The 17,317-nt window shown below is 38.7% G+C and overlaps 1 protein-coding gene across 4 annotated transcripts in view; it reads left to right on the plus strand.

Moving 5' to 3' along the window:
• The window catches only part of TOX (thymocyte selection associated high mobility group box), a 236,716-nt gene that overhangs the window by 132,698 nt on the left and 86,701 nt on the right, over positions 1-17,317 (plus strand). For all 4 annotated transcript variants that reach the window (XM_009937712.2, XM_075416101.1, XM_075416103.1 and 1 more), the window contains exon 3: positions 4,891-5,133. In XM_009937712.2, coding sequence (XP_009936014.1) covers positions 4,891-5,133 — 243 coding nt within the window. The remainder of the gene's footprint in view (positions 1-4,890; positions 5,134-17,317) is intronic.

Consider the following 17,317-nt stretch of genomic DNA (forward strand, 5'->3'; position numbering starts at 1 on the left):
TGTGTGATTAGCACATCAGGATACTTAGTCCTAATTTGAGTTACATGTTGCTAAAGTAAAGAACTGACCTTTGACATACACCCCCCCTTCCCCCCCGTTTTGCCTCCCTTCCATAACTTGTTGCTGGATTTGGCCAGGCTAAGTGGCAGAAAAGATAAATTGAAGGGGACCAGCGAGGTCATTGTTCAGGAACAAAAGCTTGGACTTGGGCTGGACAGTGAATCAGAGTTTAGTGTTCAGATAATTTTATTCTGGCAAACTTTTCTCATAAAATTATAGGCTCAGGTGGCATAGATAATGAGGTCTTAATCTCAGAGTGGGCATCTGAGAGATCATCTGCTTTTATGCAGTTTCCATCATGTGAGGCAGAAATATCACAAGTATTTAACCAGAAACATTGAATATTGTCCTTCAGATTTGGGAAGACATCCTTGATTCAAACTGCTTTTTCACAGTTTCGTGTCTGTAAATAGCTCAAATTTAAGGATGCTCAGTTCTGAGGTTCCCACTGCGTAGCTCCAATCTGAAATATACTGGAATCTGCTTATAATAGATACAGGTGTAATGAAGATCCTATTTATAATAAAGTAAAATTGAAGCCTGTGTCTGTTCAGTGCTGTGCAGTGGGTTTAATGGTGTTCCTTTGCAGAGGGCTTTCTCTGTGGAATGTAATAAAGGTCCAGGAAGTTACCCTAAACTGAAAAGCTGATAAACACCCCATCCACCCCTACAGTCATGAGATGAAAGCAAGACCATTGGCAAAGTTCCTAGCAGCTCTGTATTAAAGTAAATAAAGCATTTACTGCTACTCTTTTTTTGATACAGAAGTGAAAAGGCAAGCTTGCTAATTTTTCTGCGACCAGTAGAATGAAAAGGAGTTATTCCATGTCTTTCTGAACAGAGAAAGTCCTGCTGATAGCAAAGCCAACTATGAAAGAAAAAATCCAGGGGTGGGTGGGTAAAAAAGACCCTAACCGTTCTCCTCACCTCAAGAAAAGCCTAACAGAGCTGAAACTATAGGCTGCTATTTATTATTAATACTTGTGAGCTGTACTTATGGGCTGTGATTGGACACAGGGAGTGTAGCCTTCCCGAATGCTTTTGATGGTAGATTACTTCTTGCATTAGAAATTTGAGATAAATGGCTTGGGTTGGAAGAAGAGATACTCTTAAGAAAGCCCAGGGTTCAGAACAGGATAATGACTTGCCTGGGAGTGGGAGCTCTTTTTGCAAGGACAACCTCAGGCCTGGCCTTGTGCTGGCGTTCATTTAAATGTCTTTTTGGAAAGAAGTTAACAACACAACATTGCAGGAGAGCCCATTGCCAGCACTGGATCAGTTGCATCAAGGGGACTCCAGATGGCTCCTCAAGAAAACTTTCCCAATAGCAAGGGGAGAAATGGCAGGAAAGCAGGAGCTGGTGTTTGAAGCTTGTAGCTGCTATTGGCAGGACAAGCATATGTCCTGTTCCTCACTCTTTCCCTCCACATGCAGTTGCAATAGCCTTGTTTCTGGAATATGTTGCGTTTGCTGCCAATGTATATGGGACTTTTGGTTGCTGATGTGCCAGCGTGCCAAGTCATTATCAGCATTTGAACAATGCTCCTGGACAAGACAGACTAACGTACTGCCACGTTACTGTTGAAGTAACTTCCCTGAGGAACTTGTGTGTGTATGTGTTACGTACACACATACGAAGTATGGAAATACCAAATTGGCTGAAAAAGTTAGGTGACTGGTGTGCTCTGCAGATGCTTTCAAATATCTGTCCATGCTATTAGCATCCACCTTGGCTTCTGCCTAGCTTTATAGAAGTAGTAAAGTAGTTTATGTCTTTAAAAAAAAAAAAAAAAAAATTAGAGGAGGTACTAGGGCTTGAATTATATGTTGTTTTGGCATGTTCTTATTGCCTTTGCTACGCTACTTCTACCGCTTTAAGAAGCTTACGTATAGTCGACAGTGATGTGGTAGGTGATGTGGAATCAAATATACTCTAACTAGTTCAAGCAATAATTGTGGTGTGGGCTTTTTTTAAAAATAATCAGAGAATAACCATGTATTTAAATTCTTAGCCTACATAATATATATATAACATTATTATATAATTACACATGATGTAACTTGGGTTGTGGAGTTTTATGCCACTAGTGTTTTACTTCCTTTTTCATAAGTGAAGCTGATGTTTTAATGGCAGTTCAATTTTGAGATGTTACTAATTAAAGACACATTTGAAACACTGCAAATCAAAGTCTATCCAAAGTAAAAGCTGGACTATCCAAATATGGCATGCAAGAAGGGTGTATAAATAAGACAGCAGATTTGCTGAATGCCCCCACTATTAGTGGTGTAGACACACCCGGACCAAAGAGGCATATGTGCTTTCAGTAGCGAACGTAAGTTGAAATCCCTTCTTCTTGTTGAAGAAGTGGTAAAAGAATACTGTAGACTCTTGTCCTACTCTTACTTAAGGAAAATACGAGGGCAGATCTCTCTTCGTCCTCTACAAGGTGTTGAGACATCTTGGTTCAGCAAAGATGCAGCACAAGGTACTTTCACTGTAGGACAGCGAGAGAGAGAGAGATAAAACAAATTTTGTGTTAACACTTCTTTATACCTGCAAAGTCACAGGAGAGAAAACTCTTTTGAGGCCATCAGTCTTTTGGGACAGTAGAAAAGATGGTGTTGAATACAAAATGTCCTCATTCCACAGCTCATGAATCCCTTCTGGCAGCTGTAGGCTACGTGGATCTAAGTTTACCAGGATTACAGTAACCACATCTTAGTGTACTTGTGTGGGGTAGTGCTGGTCCAGAAGAGCGTTACGGGTGTTGTCCCTTCATTTCTGTTCCTCGCTGCTTTCCTATTGTGGTATTAAAACTTCAACTCACTTTAGACACCTTTCTTTTCATCATTGATTTAACAGTAATTTGCAGATAGTGTATACAGCGTCCATAATACTTTATTTAGTTTTGCATAGTTTACACATTGTGGTTGAGTAAATATGACAATTCTCTTTGCATGTGTAAGTTTCCTCCCCATTTAGTAATGGTCTATTTTTATTGTATGTATTTCCTCCCTTGGAGATGTCTCTGCTGATGGCTGGCTGTATTGTGGCTTCTAAAAGCAGGGGCAAATACATCTCACAAATGGCAGTAGACACACCAACTTCCCATTAAGGAGAAGGCAGGGGCAAGGGGAAAGCAAACTCCTGTGCCAAGAGATGAGAAACGTAGCTGGAAAGCATGGGCAGAATCAAAGTGCTCGTGCACAAGGACGGCGATAACACTGCCAAACCTTTTCTGCTCCCTGTTGTTTTCATTCTTTGGGATTTTACTTCGCCCTTTACAGTGTGGCCTTCCTGTTCTATTTCATACTAAGATATTTGGTAGCAGAGGTTTAACCCTTATTGGGAAACAATCAAAGCAACCAAAACCATGGCAATGTACACTAGGGTAAGTTCTTCTGTGTTCAGCAGCTCATCGAAAACATGTACACTGTTGTTGGTCTGATTTAAGTTTTTGTGTCCATGCTGGTACAGAGGAGAGTAACCTCAGGCATTGAGAAGGACGGTATTACTATGGTGACTAACAAAAAAACCCCTCTGTTTATAATTGGGCATTGATTCTTCCCTTGTCCTTCTGCATGAACTCATACACTATACTGTCCTCCATTTGCAAACTCGTATTGGGGAAAACATTTTCTTCTAATAGCTGCTCTTTTAAATTGTGCCCTCATTTTTGTCTTTCCTGAAGACACTTTGCAGGAGCAGAATGTATTTAAATTCTTGCATTTCCAGAATCAACAAAAGCAGCACTCAGAGCAGCGCTGCGTTGCTGCAGAGGGGCAGGAGGGGTGGAAGCAGTCTCTGTGCTATAAACCTCGTGACTGTGGGCGTGGGATGTGCAAAGACTGATCACTTGCAAAGGAGATGAGAACTGTGGCTGTGTTCAGAAAAGCAGAACAGGCTTTCAGGCTGAACCACTGCAACGGATCCCTTTTAACTCTTGATTTGGATCATGTATCTAACCCTGCTCACCTTTTTTCTTTAAGAAATAGAAGCATACCCACCCATATACCCCAAACGAGCCTACCTGCTGTACGAAGAATGTAGATAAATAATAACAGTTATCCACCTTGGTGCATTACTCTGGCATTGCCTGTGGCTTTTCCTTGGATCAGATTGAGTTGGATGACTTAATGGCAGTGGACAACAAAAGACTAAACAGTTGCTTTGTGTAGTAACTTATTTAGATGACTGACAAAATGTATGTATCACTGAGTTTACAGATTAAACAAAGAAAAATCAGTGTTTTTTGAGACACCATAGATGTATTTTTATAAACACAAAGTGTATTCATACAAAGTATATACTATTTCTGCATTTATTTGTTTTTCTTTGAAGCAGAACAAATGCATGGTTGTCCTGTAAGCCTGAAAGCGGTTATCTTTCTTCTTCACTAGGTAATTCTTGATCTGAGTAGCAGGGAGTCTTATGAACCATTTTGAGTCAATGTTAATTTTATAAATTGCATTCCCTTTTCCACAATTCCCATGAAAAAGGTATTCAGCTAGATGAACAGTCTTGGAAAATTTTAATAGGACCCTTGAAATCTGTTTGAATTCGCCTTCTTTTAAAAAAATCTCCTTCTAATGGAAGCTGTGAAAGTGTCAGAGATTCTTGTGCCTCAGAGGCAATTTTTCTTCCATACATAATGGTGAAACTCCACTGTTATAATATATGGGTGTTTAAAATACTCTTTTCGTGAAATTGAAGCTCGTGCTTAGAAGTATGTGAGTTGGGCTCTTGTTGGTTTTTTTGTGTGACTTTTCTTATTATTCCTGATCAGTATTCATATGATTTTCATAGCACTTTCCATATTTTTTTTCCAGTCTTTTCCTGGACCAAGCCTTGAAAGTGAAGATTTTAACATACCTCCTATAACTCCTCCGTCATTGCCTGACCACTCCCTGGTGCACTTGAATGAGATGGAGTCTGGGTACCACTCTCTGTGTCATCCCATGAACCACAACGGCCTCCTTCCATTCCACCCACAAAACATGGATCTACCTGAAATTACAGTTTCCAACATGCTTGGCCAAGATGGGACGCTTCTTTCCAATTCCCTCTCTGTGGTAAGCACTTTTAGTGTTTCCCTTATGTTCTGATTTAAGTTGTGAAATTGTGGAAATACAGACCTGTTTGAAGTCCTCCGAGGGGCCAGCTCCTGCATCACTCAAGTCATGGAGTGAGCTGGGCTGGGTTTTACAATGCACTCCCTATGTTAAATCCTCCCTGCACTGGAGGCACTGGGGGTTTTACAGCGGAGTTTCTCAAAGCTGGGGTGTTACCCGCCGCCTTGAGTAGAATTACTCACGCTTTACACAGATGTAAGTAATGACAAAAGGAGGCTCAAGGCTTTGACTTCTGCTGGATCAGGGTTTGGATCCAGATGGCCGTTGTTCTGTGTTTGTCTGACGAGGCACTTTCCATTCTAATTTGCATGTGCTGAGAGATGTACAAAAATTTAATATCTCCTTTCTTGTTTACCTCACGTTTGAAAAACAGCAAATGTTATTTCTGATTCTAGGCCAAATCTTATAGCTTTTTTACAGTTTCCCGTCCTTAGCCAGCTAGAATCCAATTGAAATGACTGGACGATTTGCTTATAAAGTCTGTCAGATAGTCATTATGGTCGTAATCTTGGGAAGCCTGATATTATAAATCACTTCTTTGAATGTTAAATTTCTTGCAACAACTGCAGAGCTACTTTACATGTTACATTTTCAAGTGGGCTCTACAAATAATTAGTGTACTTCTTGCATAGCAGCTGCAGACATGACCGTTTTACCAAGAGGGCATTATTTCCCATTGAGGTACAATTCTAGGCCAAAGAGTTAAAAATCCCATGGAAGAAGATGGGGCCTGGTGTTGTGTGGGTCTCACTGGACTTGAGGCACTCTGCTAGATGGGCTTCCCAGGAGCTGCAGATCGGGACAGCCGAAGTTTGGGGTTTGGGGGCTGAGGGACCTAGGCTCAGCTCCCCATCAGCCCCTCAGACTAACAGCCCCAGAGCCAGGGGCTGGGGGGCTGTGGTGGCCAGAAAACAACTAGTTTACAACAGAGATCTGCCTTGTCACAGGAGTTTGATGAAACTTAATGAAAATAAAGCTACCTTGATCTGGGGGAGCCCTGCATTCCCTCTGAGGATGTCCAACAAGCTTTACTGCAGGGGGGCTAGTCTTGGCTTCTTACGTGCTTAGTTGTTATTGATTTACTAGGATGTTGCACACTTTGTGTTTGAGGTCAGAATCTGACCCTAGGATTATATTCAGTAATGGGAGGAGAGGGGGAGAGGCAGATTTTCATAGAAAAACATAAATATACTTTGTGGAAATGTTTTGAATTTTGCTTGCATTTCTAAAAAGCTGATAGCATGCATTAAAGAGCACAAGCTAAATTTTATGAGGGGTTCTGAGAATCAGAGCTGTGAAAGGACTTGAAAAAGTAAGAGAAACACTTGGCCCTCCAGTCAAGACAAGCAGTACTTCATTGAACTGATCTCTTTTCAGCCATGGCTATGGCTCAAAATTATGCGTTCTTTTAAGCTCTGATGTTCCACATTAACCTCTTGCAACAAGCTCTGAACAAAGGGCCTTGAGAGTTTGTAGATCATCACAGTGAATTATTGCATCGAGGGCAAATGCAAAAAAGCTGAATAATATAACTGGGCAATTTTGCTGTTGGGACTTGGTGTAGATGGGAAAAAATGAAAATCGGACCTCAAGAAAATATGTGCTAAATTTTATCAGTCATTTGTGAGGATTCATTCAATAAATACAGCATGATCCTTGAAGCATTACGGTCTAAGTCAACTGTTATCCCTAACTTGCATGCCCTTTGCACACAAGAGGGCCTTTTAACTAGCAATAGTTTTAACTAAAGCTGTCTTGTCTGTCAAGGGGATTAAGCTACATCTCACATTAGTATAACTGGTAGGATGTTAACATCACAATTTTGTATGGTTCAAACACTGTTTGTTAGTAGAGTTCCTCTGATTTGAATTTGATAACTTCAGCAGAACTAACTTAAGGGAGATAATTTCAGTGGACTCTTTAGTGAATTTAGTGACTTCTTCAGTGAATAGAATGGTCCCATTGTCCTTTTGGCTTTCCATTGATGAAGACAGACATTAGCATTCTTTACTTAGCTTTGAAGCTCTTCTGTATAATCCAGAACCTTATACATTTTTTCTTCAGTATGACTCTTTTCTCTTGCTATTACTCAACTGTAAGTTTCCTTTTTAATATCTCATCAAACTCTGATCCATTTAACAAGTACTTGCCTAAATCACTTTTTTATTGTCTCACATAGAAAATAATGTATAAGTTTTTCCAATCCATCTAAACCCTTGGTGCCATATAGTTTCTAATATATCAACTACTGCTTAATGTATTTGGAAACCATGTATCTCGCTTTATTTCTCAGGGCACTAATGAGTATTTTTAGAAAAATTATTCTTAGTAATGAATCTGTTGGCTGTTCTCTATCCCTAATTAATTTCACATCTTCAGCAAATTTTACTTATATTGGGACAAATTCAGCTGCAGTGCAATGTACATCTGATTGAATTTGGTCTGTTTTTTTTAATTTCAACATCCTTCCTTTTAACCAATTTTTAACCCATATTGGTGTTTCAGCAATGATACCTTCCTTTTGTCTGTGTTAGAACTAGTGAGTGGTTTTCAGTTGGTGTTTTTACGGACCATTAATTAATGCTAGCCAAAAGAGAGAAAGGAAATGCAGTGAGCTCAGAAACAAGATAGGAAAATAGTTTGTACACTGACTGTAGTGTTTTTCTTTCATCTCAGCTACCAGGTGATTTCAGATGGGAATTTCCATGATTTTGGACAGATTGAAAATCAAGGATGTACTCCTTTTAAAAATCCTTCAGAACTCCTCCCATTAGAAGTCCTGGTTTCATGCTGTGCAGCACTCCTTCCAAGCTGCAGAGTAAGGATTGCAGGATTTGCCCCAAGCTCTGTAAGAATTCTCCTCTGTGGAAGTGCTTAAACACACACAATAAGAGTACACTACCAGCTCAGTGAATTCTTATTAGGGATCAGCTTCTTAGAGATTTTTTACACGGTGGGAATTCTTTCTGAAAAATTTCGCAATGCTGGGAGATGAAGATTTCCTGTTGCCGCTGACTGTGTCTGATACTTAAATTTGGAATTAGCCGCCTTTGAAGTTTTTTTGATTGATTGGACTTCCTATTGCACCTCCACTACTTATGAAAAAAAAAATCACTGAAATTTTCTCTTCCTCATTATTCTGCTGTCAGTTCATATAGTGGCATCTATGTTTGTGTATTTCTGTTTTCTGCTTAGGTGACATACAGGCATATAAACGCATGCACACGCACACTAATTTATGCTGTGCTGTCTCATACAGATTTCTTAAGATGCTCGTTATATCTGAATATTGGGGTTCAGAAGCCTACAGGATTTATGCAGAATGTGTCACATGGTGGTGTGGACACACAGTCCAGCCTCAGCATGGTGGGCCACGCATGGGAACTCTCTAAAGTCCTTCAAAATGGACATGACTTCTATTCCTGCTTCTTAAGTAGATTCAATTAGATATAGATGGAGCGTTTTAATGAAGATGTATTGATGCTTCTGTAGGCATGTATTTTTGTAGATAATGGAAAAGGGATCCCTTCTTGTTTTGCTAGAGCTGAAGGTAGCCCTACGTATGTTTGGTTTGGTTCCACTGGGGGCTTGATCTGCCAGCGCTTCTCTGTTTGCATGAATTTTCCTGAAATATTCCAAAGATCGCAAGAAATAAACTTCTAACATTTGCAAATAAATGCATGTGTATAACATCCCTATGAGAATGTACATTTATCTGTAAAAATGCTTTTGGATGTGTTCTGTAAAATAAGTTTTACTGTGTGTTCATTTTATCAACAAAATTATAGACATTTCTGCTTCTTTAGTATATCCTATACATGATTGCTTTTTTCCCCAAGAAACCAGGGTTAAAAATCACAGTGCTGTTTTTACATAGAGGAAAAAACCCCTATTTCTGGAGTGTGTTTGTTTACAATCTTGTGCTGATCTTTATAAAATGTGGCTCATGATGGTAAACTATAGAAAATTTACAAGAAAGAAATAACAGAGATTTCAGTTTCTCGGAATGCTTCGAATTTCTGGGTTTGAAGTTTAAAGTGGAAAAGATGTTAAAAGGCAATAAAATCAGTGGATTTATTTCCCAAATGCTCTACTTGTGCTGGCAACAAAAGCCAGCATAATGTATATACTTAGGTTCATTGTCATTTTTAGTATACAGTCAAGGCACACTTTGAATTCAAAGGCTACTGTACAACTGTTTTGACAACCACCACATCAGTAGGTAATGTGCAGGACATATGAAACTGAAGCAAAAATGTTTCTTTAGGTCTATAGGGAGTGCAGTACATCAATGAATTCAGATATATTAGAGCAGCATGAATTTCTAATATGTTGCTTTTATGGAAAAGACCACTGGCATATTGACTAATGCTGCTTTCAAAGCAGAGCAGAAAATGTGATTACAGACAATTTCATTGCTGTTTTTAAAATAAATATTTTTAAAATCTTGAAGTATTTTATTTCATGTAATGCATAAAATATGTAACAGTGGACTAGAGCTAAAGATCTTCTTGGACACCGAAGAGTAGATGATGTCAGCTATAATTATTCAGAAGTGGAATAATGGAAGCATTAGTTTAAAATAAAATGCATGTGACAAAGGCCTATGTCCGTATATATAAAAAAAGCAATAAAAAGCACTTTTTTTTGCACGCTTTGACTAAAGAGTAAAGGCAATGAGTAATTATTTAACATTATGCCCCAGTTCATCAAAGCCCAAACAATTGCATTACGCTTTTTCAAGAATTATATTTTTTAGTTATGCAGCCCATGAGAGAGTAATATCTTAAACAAAATGTAGCACTATATAACGGTGAAGAAAGTGGACAGCTACTTTTTCTCCATTTTACATCTCAGGTAGAATGGAGCTAGTATTCCTTATTCACAGTAGAGTTGCTAATAAATCCAATACAGGAGATTGTTGTTGTTGTAGCTGGGATGTATTTAGGAGATTTTGTTTTACCAGTTTCATACATACTAGTTTATATTCAGTATTCATGACTCATCTTGAGGCTGACCTATACGGTTGGGGTTTTTTTAGCACCTCTAAGCTTTAGTGCAAACTACTGAGTCAAACAGCAATTTTTTTACTTCTGATGAACAAGATGAATAACTTTCATAACAAAACAAAAGATATGCCCCTTCTAACCTATGTGTTTAGATTTGAATCATGCTTGGATACTTTTTTTCTAGCTTGTATTGCATGCCAGTGGTAGAAGGTACTTTTACTCTCTGGTGAATACTTCACATTTGTGCCTCATTACCAGGCTCTGGTCTTCGGTTTACATCAAAATTTACTGTTATGCTACACAGACCTGCTGCTATCCCAGATTTTATTGCAGTGAGTTATTGCCATCAGAACCACCAAATCATAAAGCTAAGGTCATGGAACACCTTGTGTTAAAGTATTTTTTTTTCTCTTATTAAGCAGCTTTGTATTCTTGCAGGATATCTTTCTTTTCCTTTTTTTAAAAAAAACACCACCATATTTTACAAGCTGGATTTTCTTGCTGAAATAAGCCTTGTTTGGCAAAAGGTTACAACAGTTAGTGTATGTTTTGTCAAACAGCCTAACCATAGGAATACGCAGCCAAATCTTCAGCTGATGTCAGTCAGCATAATTTTATTGTCTTCAGTAGAATTATGATGATTTATTCCATCCAGGTCTCTGGGACATCATGTTTATCTCTCCTTAATTCCTGATGTCTGCTTCACTCTTTCTTCATTAGGAAGACAACAGAAACTCTATGTAGAGGAGCTAATGAAGATGTAACTTTATCAAGGTTTTATAAATACCTCCACATTGCATATCTGCTAGTAGAAGGCTCTTCACTGTGCTACAGAAAAGCAATAAAACATCCGATGTCTAGAAATTACAGCTGTATAAAATCAGAGTGGAAACAAAGCATGCATTTTTAACAGCAATAGAAATTTATCATTGAGATAATGTGCTGTGGGATGTGGTTGGTTCCCCGTACCTGAGGACTGAAATCAAGGTCGGGCATCTCTCAAAAAGATGTGCTTATCTGGGACTGGTCTAATGACACCCCCCTAGCACTACAGTGGGGGGACCAGAACCTGCTCATGCGTCACATTGTCCCTCGGGGGCTCTCAACAATAAATATTAGTCCATGCATACGTGGTAGCGGGAATATCGCTGGCATCACCTCGACTGGTAGCACCTCTACAGTTTTTCCGTCCCAAGAGAAAATCAGCAGAGTCGGTGAAAGCACCCTGTGGGTGCAGACTATCGATGGACCCCACCTTCTTGAGCTCAACTAGGACTGGAATTGCCATGAGAGTATTTGTGGCTAGTGTTTTCCATTAACTTAGCTTTTTTTCTGGTCTTAAAGTATCTGGTAAAGCTATACTTTCTGTCTGTAAGTACTAAGAACTCACCTTAAAGATAGAGAAAGTAAATATTTGCACATTACTGTAGGAAAATATTTGTACACAAATGACCAGAAATTTTTAGAATAATTCCAGGTCTCATTTTTAAAATTGTTAATGAAGATTTGATTAGTTGTCAACTGGGAAATACACCATTCTGCTTATTTGAGTGTGGTTGTTGAGACTCCATGTGCCTCACATATTTCACAAATTCAGTAGGAAAACAACTTGAGTGTAATTTCAAGAAGGAACAACAAAGTAGCATATTTTATTTTTGAAAACAGCGTACTGTAGAAAATATGTCTGGTAGGAATTTATTTGCTACATTAAGAAGTAAGAAAAAAATATGTGTAGCGGTATTAATTATTGTTTCTTAGACTTTAACCAGATAGGCACAGGCTGACATGATGAATGTGGTGCAGAGAGAAAGCCTTCGGTTGCGGGTGTTAGATTATACAACACCTCACATGTGAAGTCCTCACAGGAGTGATTAATGCATAAGCAGCATCATAGCTGCAAGTGTCAAACAAAACAGATAATAGAGTATGCAAATAGAGAAAACATAACTCGGAAAATGTCAGAAATTCAGGGGTTTCAGCAGCAGAGAGTGTTGACTTTAATCTGCTGCTTTTAACATCGCATGTAGTTGTTGAGAACAGCAAGATAATGAAATGTTTCTGAAGACTCAGTCTTTGGCAAAAAAAAAAATCTTAGTGATCTGAAGGCCTGTAGATGGAAGAGAAGTGAAATGTCTCTCTCGAAAACTGTGAAGATGCTTTTGTGAAGACAAAAAGGAAGGAGAAGGCCACGGTGCAGATGAAAGGGAGAGCTTTGTGCATCAGGTGGAATAGCCTCTCCTTCCACCTGTTTCATTATTTAAATGCATGCATTTGCATTCCTTGAAACTCAAAAGCAGTTGAGAAGACTGCACACGCTTCATGGATTTGTACTGCACTCGTCATCTTAGCCCATCTCGTTCAGGGAGCAGAAAGATAAGTTGTGTGGACGAAACCAGTCCCACTATGGAATGTACTGTCTTGCCTCAAGCTGCCATTCGCACGCTGGCTGTTCGGATGGGCTGCATACTCTGCTGAAGGCCAGGACACCAGCAACCCAGAGCTTCATGGCAGTGTCACCTGCTAGAATGGAATGTGAATTCTCCTCCTCTAGTCTTGCCTATGTAGAGTCATAAATATTTAGCAAAATTTTTAATTCACTTCGGGAGAAAAACCACATTCTTGGCCTCCTTGATTTTTCTGAGGTGAAAGCATTTAAAAGGTCCAATTAGCAATCTCGCAGTTTTTTTATCTGATTTAATGGTTTTACAGAACTTTAAGTATCATTGAGTTTTCCACTGACTTTTTGCAGCAGGAAGGGAAGAAAAAATACTGGTTGGTAGTATTGTGAGATTTTGAAAAATAATCATAAGGAAAAATAACTCATTTCTTATTCTTATCCCTTGTTCTTGTTCTTTCTCAAGGCAATTAAGAAATGTGTAAGGATGTCTATTCCTCCCCTCGTCCTTTCAATAACGTAAAGATTCATTTTAGATTAATGTTTGCCTGTCTGTTTTTCCCTCTTTCATTTGTACAGTCTGTATGAATGCACTATGTAAATGCCCTTTCTCATCTTGGGATTCCCTGGGGACAGCCTGTAAATCCTTAACTTCCACTGCGAATGTAATGCTGTATTTCAGCCACATGTGTGCAACTTGGGATCTCTGTAGGCTCATGCACACACCTTTGAACTGGGTGTATGACTTGTTGTACATGCTGCTGCCTCTGTATTTGGACAATAAACAAAAAAATGAATGTTCTTAATTCATTTTCTGTGCATATCATGGATGGGTACAGTTACAAAAAAGGACTTAGAGTATGTGGCAGCAAGAAGCATTATGGAGTGAGGAACACCTCCAAGGCATGCTTGTGCATATCTTTCAGTTACAAAACCCACAAAAATCAACCCCTTCCATCTGAAGTCAGGTGAACAAATGCATTACAGTTTGTCTTACGTATTATCAGTGTGTACCCAACATTCCCGTTTCAACCAGCCTGCGGGGAAGGAAAAGAGGAAAAGGAGTTGCTACAGGTAGTGCCATGGTGCTCCGTGTGCCTGGCCCGACCTGGAGGTGATGCAGAATGCAGTGCTCAGGGTACATACATATGCATATATACATGGATACACATATATACATATATATAAACATATATATGTGCATATATATGTATGAAAGTGTGTATTAAGCTGTTAATCACTGAAGCCCTCAGCTGGAAAAAGGGTGTAAAAGACAAGATGTGGCATCTGCAACATCCCCCTTCTCCCCAAGATGGGGATCCACATCGTATGTTAAACAGGGACTGAAACTAGAGCCAGATTATTGAAGCAGATGCAACAGATTTAATGAGCATACTGTACATAGTTGCATCATAGAAAATTTTTACCAGATCCCTGGTTTATGAGTGAGGTTGCAGTGCCTGACAGTAACTTTATATAATAGGTACCTTTACGATCTGAGTTATTAAAGGGAGTAGCCTAGTTGCTAAGGTGAGACATGGCATACCTAATGGATGACAAGATACTGGGCTACAAGTGTCTTCACTTCATCCTTAGAGAAGTTATATTAACTGAAAAAATTGTTGAAATTAGACGTTCTGGTGCTTCAGCAAAAAAGCCCTGTGCATGACAGATTTACAGGATCAGGCCCTTGATGAGAACGCAACATGTTTTTTTCATTCAGAGATGGGACTTCCTTCTAATACACTTTAAGATTACTTTCATTCACACATAAAGAATTTCAGAGATTAACTCAGGAACTAAGCTTCAGTTTCCTACACATGTCCTAATAGTGAAGTGTGGGATCTCAGTTTAATGAATTTTATTACACTCCCTTTTCTTACGAAGTAGCATAAATAGATATTAGTGCAATAGGCTTAGTGCTGATCTGGATATTAAGTGCAGCTTAAGTTTCCTGACAGAAAATATACAGTGTAAAATAACCACTGGCAAAACTTTTACAAGTTATTTTTCCTAGAAAAAATAAACCACGGCATTTGAAAAACAATGCTAGCAGCACTTTGTTCTTCTGCAGCGCCTTTCTTGTGTTGTGAAGTTCTTTGTAGTCACTAATTAGCTAAGAAGGTAATATGCTTCTAACAGTACAAATAGGTATTTGCAATATCAGTGCCTCATCTCTGTCAAGTACTATATTGTAGAATACAGAGACATTTGCTTTATTAAAAACCCAATAAAATGTAATTCACAATACACAAATACAGATGAGTCCCAAGTTGAAAAAGGCTGAAAGAGACAGATCTTAAGGGAGAAGTAGAAGATGACGCTACATTGTGGGACCCATAATAATGAAAGTATTACCAGGAGGTGAGTTCACCTATGATGATCAGTAACACAAAGGTGGGCAGCAGTGTGGTGAGAGACAACTTGCAATATTAGAACCAGCAGAAGTCATCAAATGTAATAAAGGCAGGAATTAACTGCCGTGTGTTACACATCTAACATAAAGCAATTACGGTGGCTGCATATAATGATAGCTGAGACATTTAAGCTATCATCCAACCTGGAAGTGATACAGCAGCCTTTTTTAAGAACCGTGGAAAAGATGCAAGGGTTGTTTCACCTGCCCTTGAAATGCAGTCAGCTCTAGGGAGAAGCAAAGTGTCTTTTTAACCAGAGAGTTTGATGCTCCACTGCCCCAGACTTCCAGTCTGAGGCTTTATGGGCTGGTTGCATGGCACTCCTGTTTCTTCTCACTTGCCATCATCTTTTGTGAACGTAGGGAGAGGAAACCACATAGAAGGAAAGTTGTCTGCACGGGGCCTAACCTGTGAAATTTTAACTGTGGCCAGTGTTGTTGCACTAACTTTGTTGTTCGTGGCCTCTGCCTCTGAACTGCATTTTAGGAACTCTGTGACTGGCTGAAAATCTCGGTGGGATTTTCAGAAATATTCTGGCCTGATGTTGATCCTGTCCAGCTCTAGTAGGGGCTTTCCCAGAGTTTCAGCAGAAACAGAGATCGCCCTATAGCAGATGCTTTCATTTGTTCAAAAATTGCAAATATTTAGATTTTAGATTATATCAGATTAAGGGTGTGTCAACAAAAGTGTTTATCAATAATAATCCACACTCTGCCGTCATAATTCTGAAATGGTTTTCCTATACCACTTGGAAAACTAGTGTGAGCTGTAACAAGACTGAAGAGAAGAAATATCACCTAATGTGCTGTTTGGAAACAATTTTTATTATTTTGATTATCTTATAATCAAAGAAAGCGTAGCAAAGCTGCACTATGAGAAAAAGTTACCTGACTAACCTGACCTCTTGGATCCTGGCTCAGTGCAGCCTTACCAAATTACAGAAATTGGTCCAGAAGGAACCCTAAGCTCCCTCCCTTAGTCTACTCTAAGGGAGGACTTCAAAAGGTCATTTCCCTGAAGGCGGGATACTCTATATGTTTAACATTTCTGACAGACGTTTGTCTAACTTATTTTTTAGAAACTTCCTCTAACGGCAACTGCACAGAATGCTCAGGCAAAAACTCTGGGTACAGGTTCTTAACCTTAAAAATTCACCTACTTCATTATACATATAAAACCCAGCAGTCAGTGGAGGTTAATGCCAACCATTTAATCTTTTCAGCTGTCTTTTATTTATTTTTATTTTTAAAGTGTGCTTATATATGTGTATATTTATATTTATGAAATTTATATTTATCTAAGAATGAATGATAGGTAATAGATGTTGATGCAACAGCTAGGAAATAAATAATCAAGAGGATGTATATTAACTCAGACTGTTTTGGTTCACAGCTGACTTGACCATTTAAGAAACAGTAGAAAAATAATCAGCTTTTCCCAAATCTTATTAGCATGTAATCATGATCCAGATTGTATTAACCCATAACCTACACTGAGTAAAATAACTCTTCTTGAAGGTTCAGCTGTAGTGTGTTATTCTATGAAATTGTTTATGTGCATATTTTCAATATTATATTTGTTTATAATCATCCGTTACTTAGAAAGTTAGGCTGAAGGAATACACTTTTATGATACTTAAGGATTGTCACTGCAAGTAATGGAATAAAAGTAAGCAGTGGGTGAAGGCTGGAAAAAAAACCCTGTAATGTCATCCAAACAGGCTGCCAGGTAGTGTTAAAGCACTGGAACTTACACATATGGGAAGAACCTGCACTGGCTGGGAGATGGGCTGGATGATTTAATGGAGCTTTCTTTGAGATGTGATTTCTATAACTGGTTGATACATACACTAGTGTTCAGACATTTGGACTCATTTCATGTTTGTCTGGCAAATTGTTTCTTGTGAAAGGTTATAAATTACAATAAATAGACTTTGTAGAAGATGAGCTACATGACAATACTTGAAAGAGCTTCTCAGCTGATACTCCACACATTAATGCCAAAGAAGAAAAAAAACTAATAGAGTCTTAATCCCGTGGCTTTGCTTGAGTGCAGTGCTAGGAAGGTGTACTGCCATAAATAATATTTACATTGAATAGTCTTCTATATTCAAACAATAACTTTGAACAGAAAATATAATATAGAGAAAGAAATGTTAGTTACTTAGAAGAATTTTTTCCTTCTGAGTTTGTAACAAAGAATTCACTGATGAAGGAGGGAGGGGGAGAGGGAGGGAAGGGGAAAGGAGGGAAAGCAAGAATATGTAAAAATGTTGATGTAGTTATAATTAGATCCATTTTAGA

Source organism: Opisthocomus hoazin, chromosome 3 (assembly GCF_030867145.1).
Source record: "Opisthocomus hoazin isolate bOpiHoa1 chromosome 3, bOpiHoa1.hap1, whole genome shotgun sequence".
NCBI lineage: Eukaryota > Metazoa > Chordata > Aves > Opisthocomiformes > Opisthocomidae > Opisthocomus > Opisthocomus hoazin.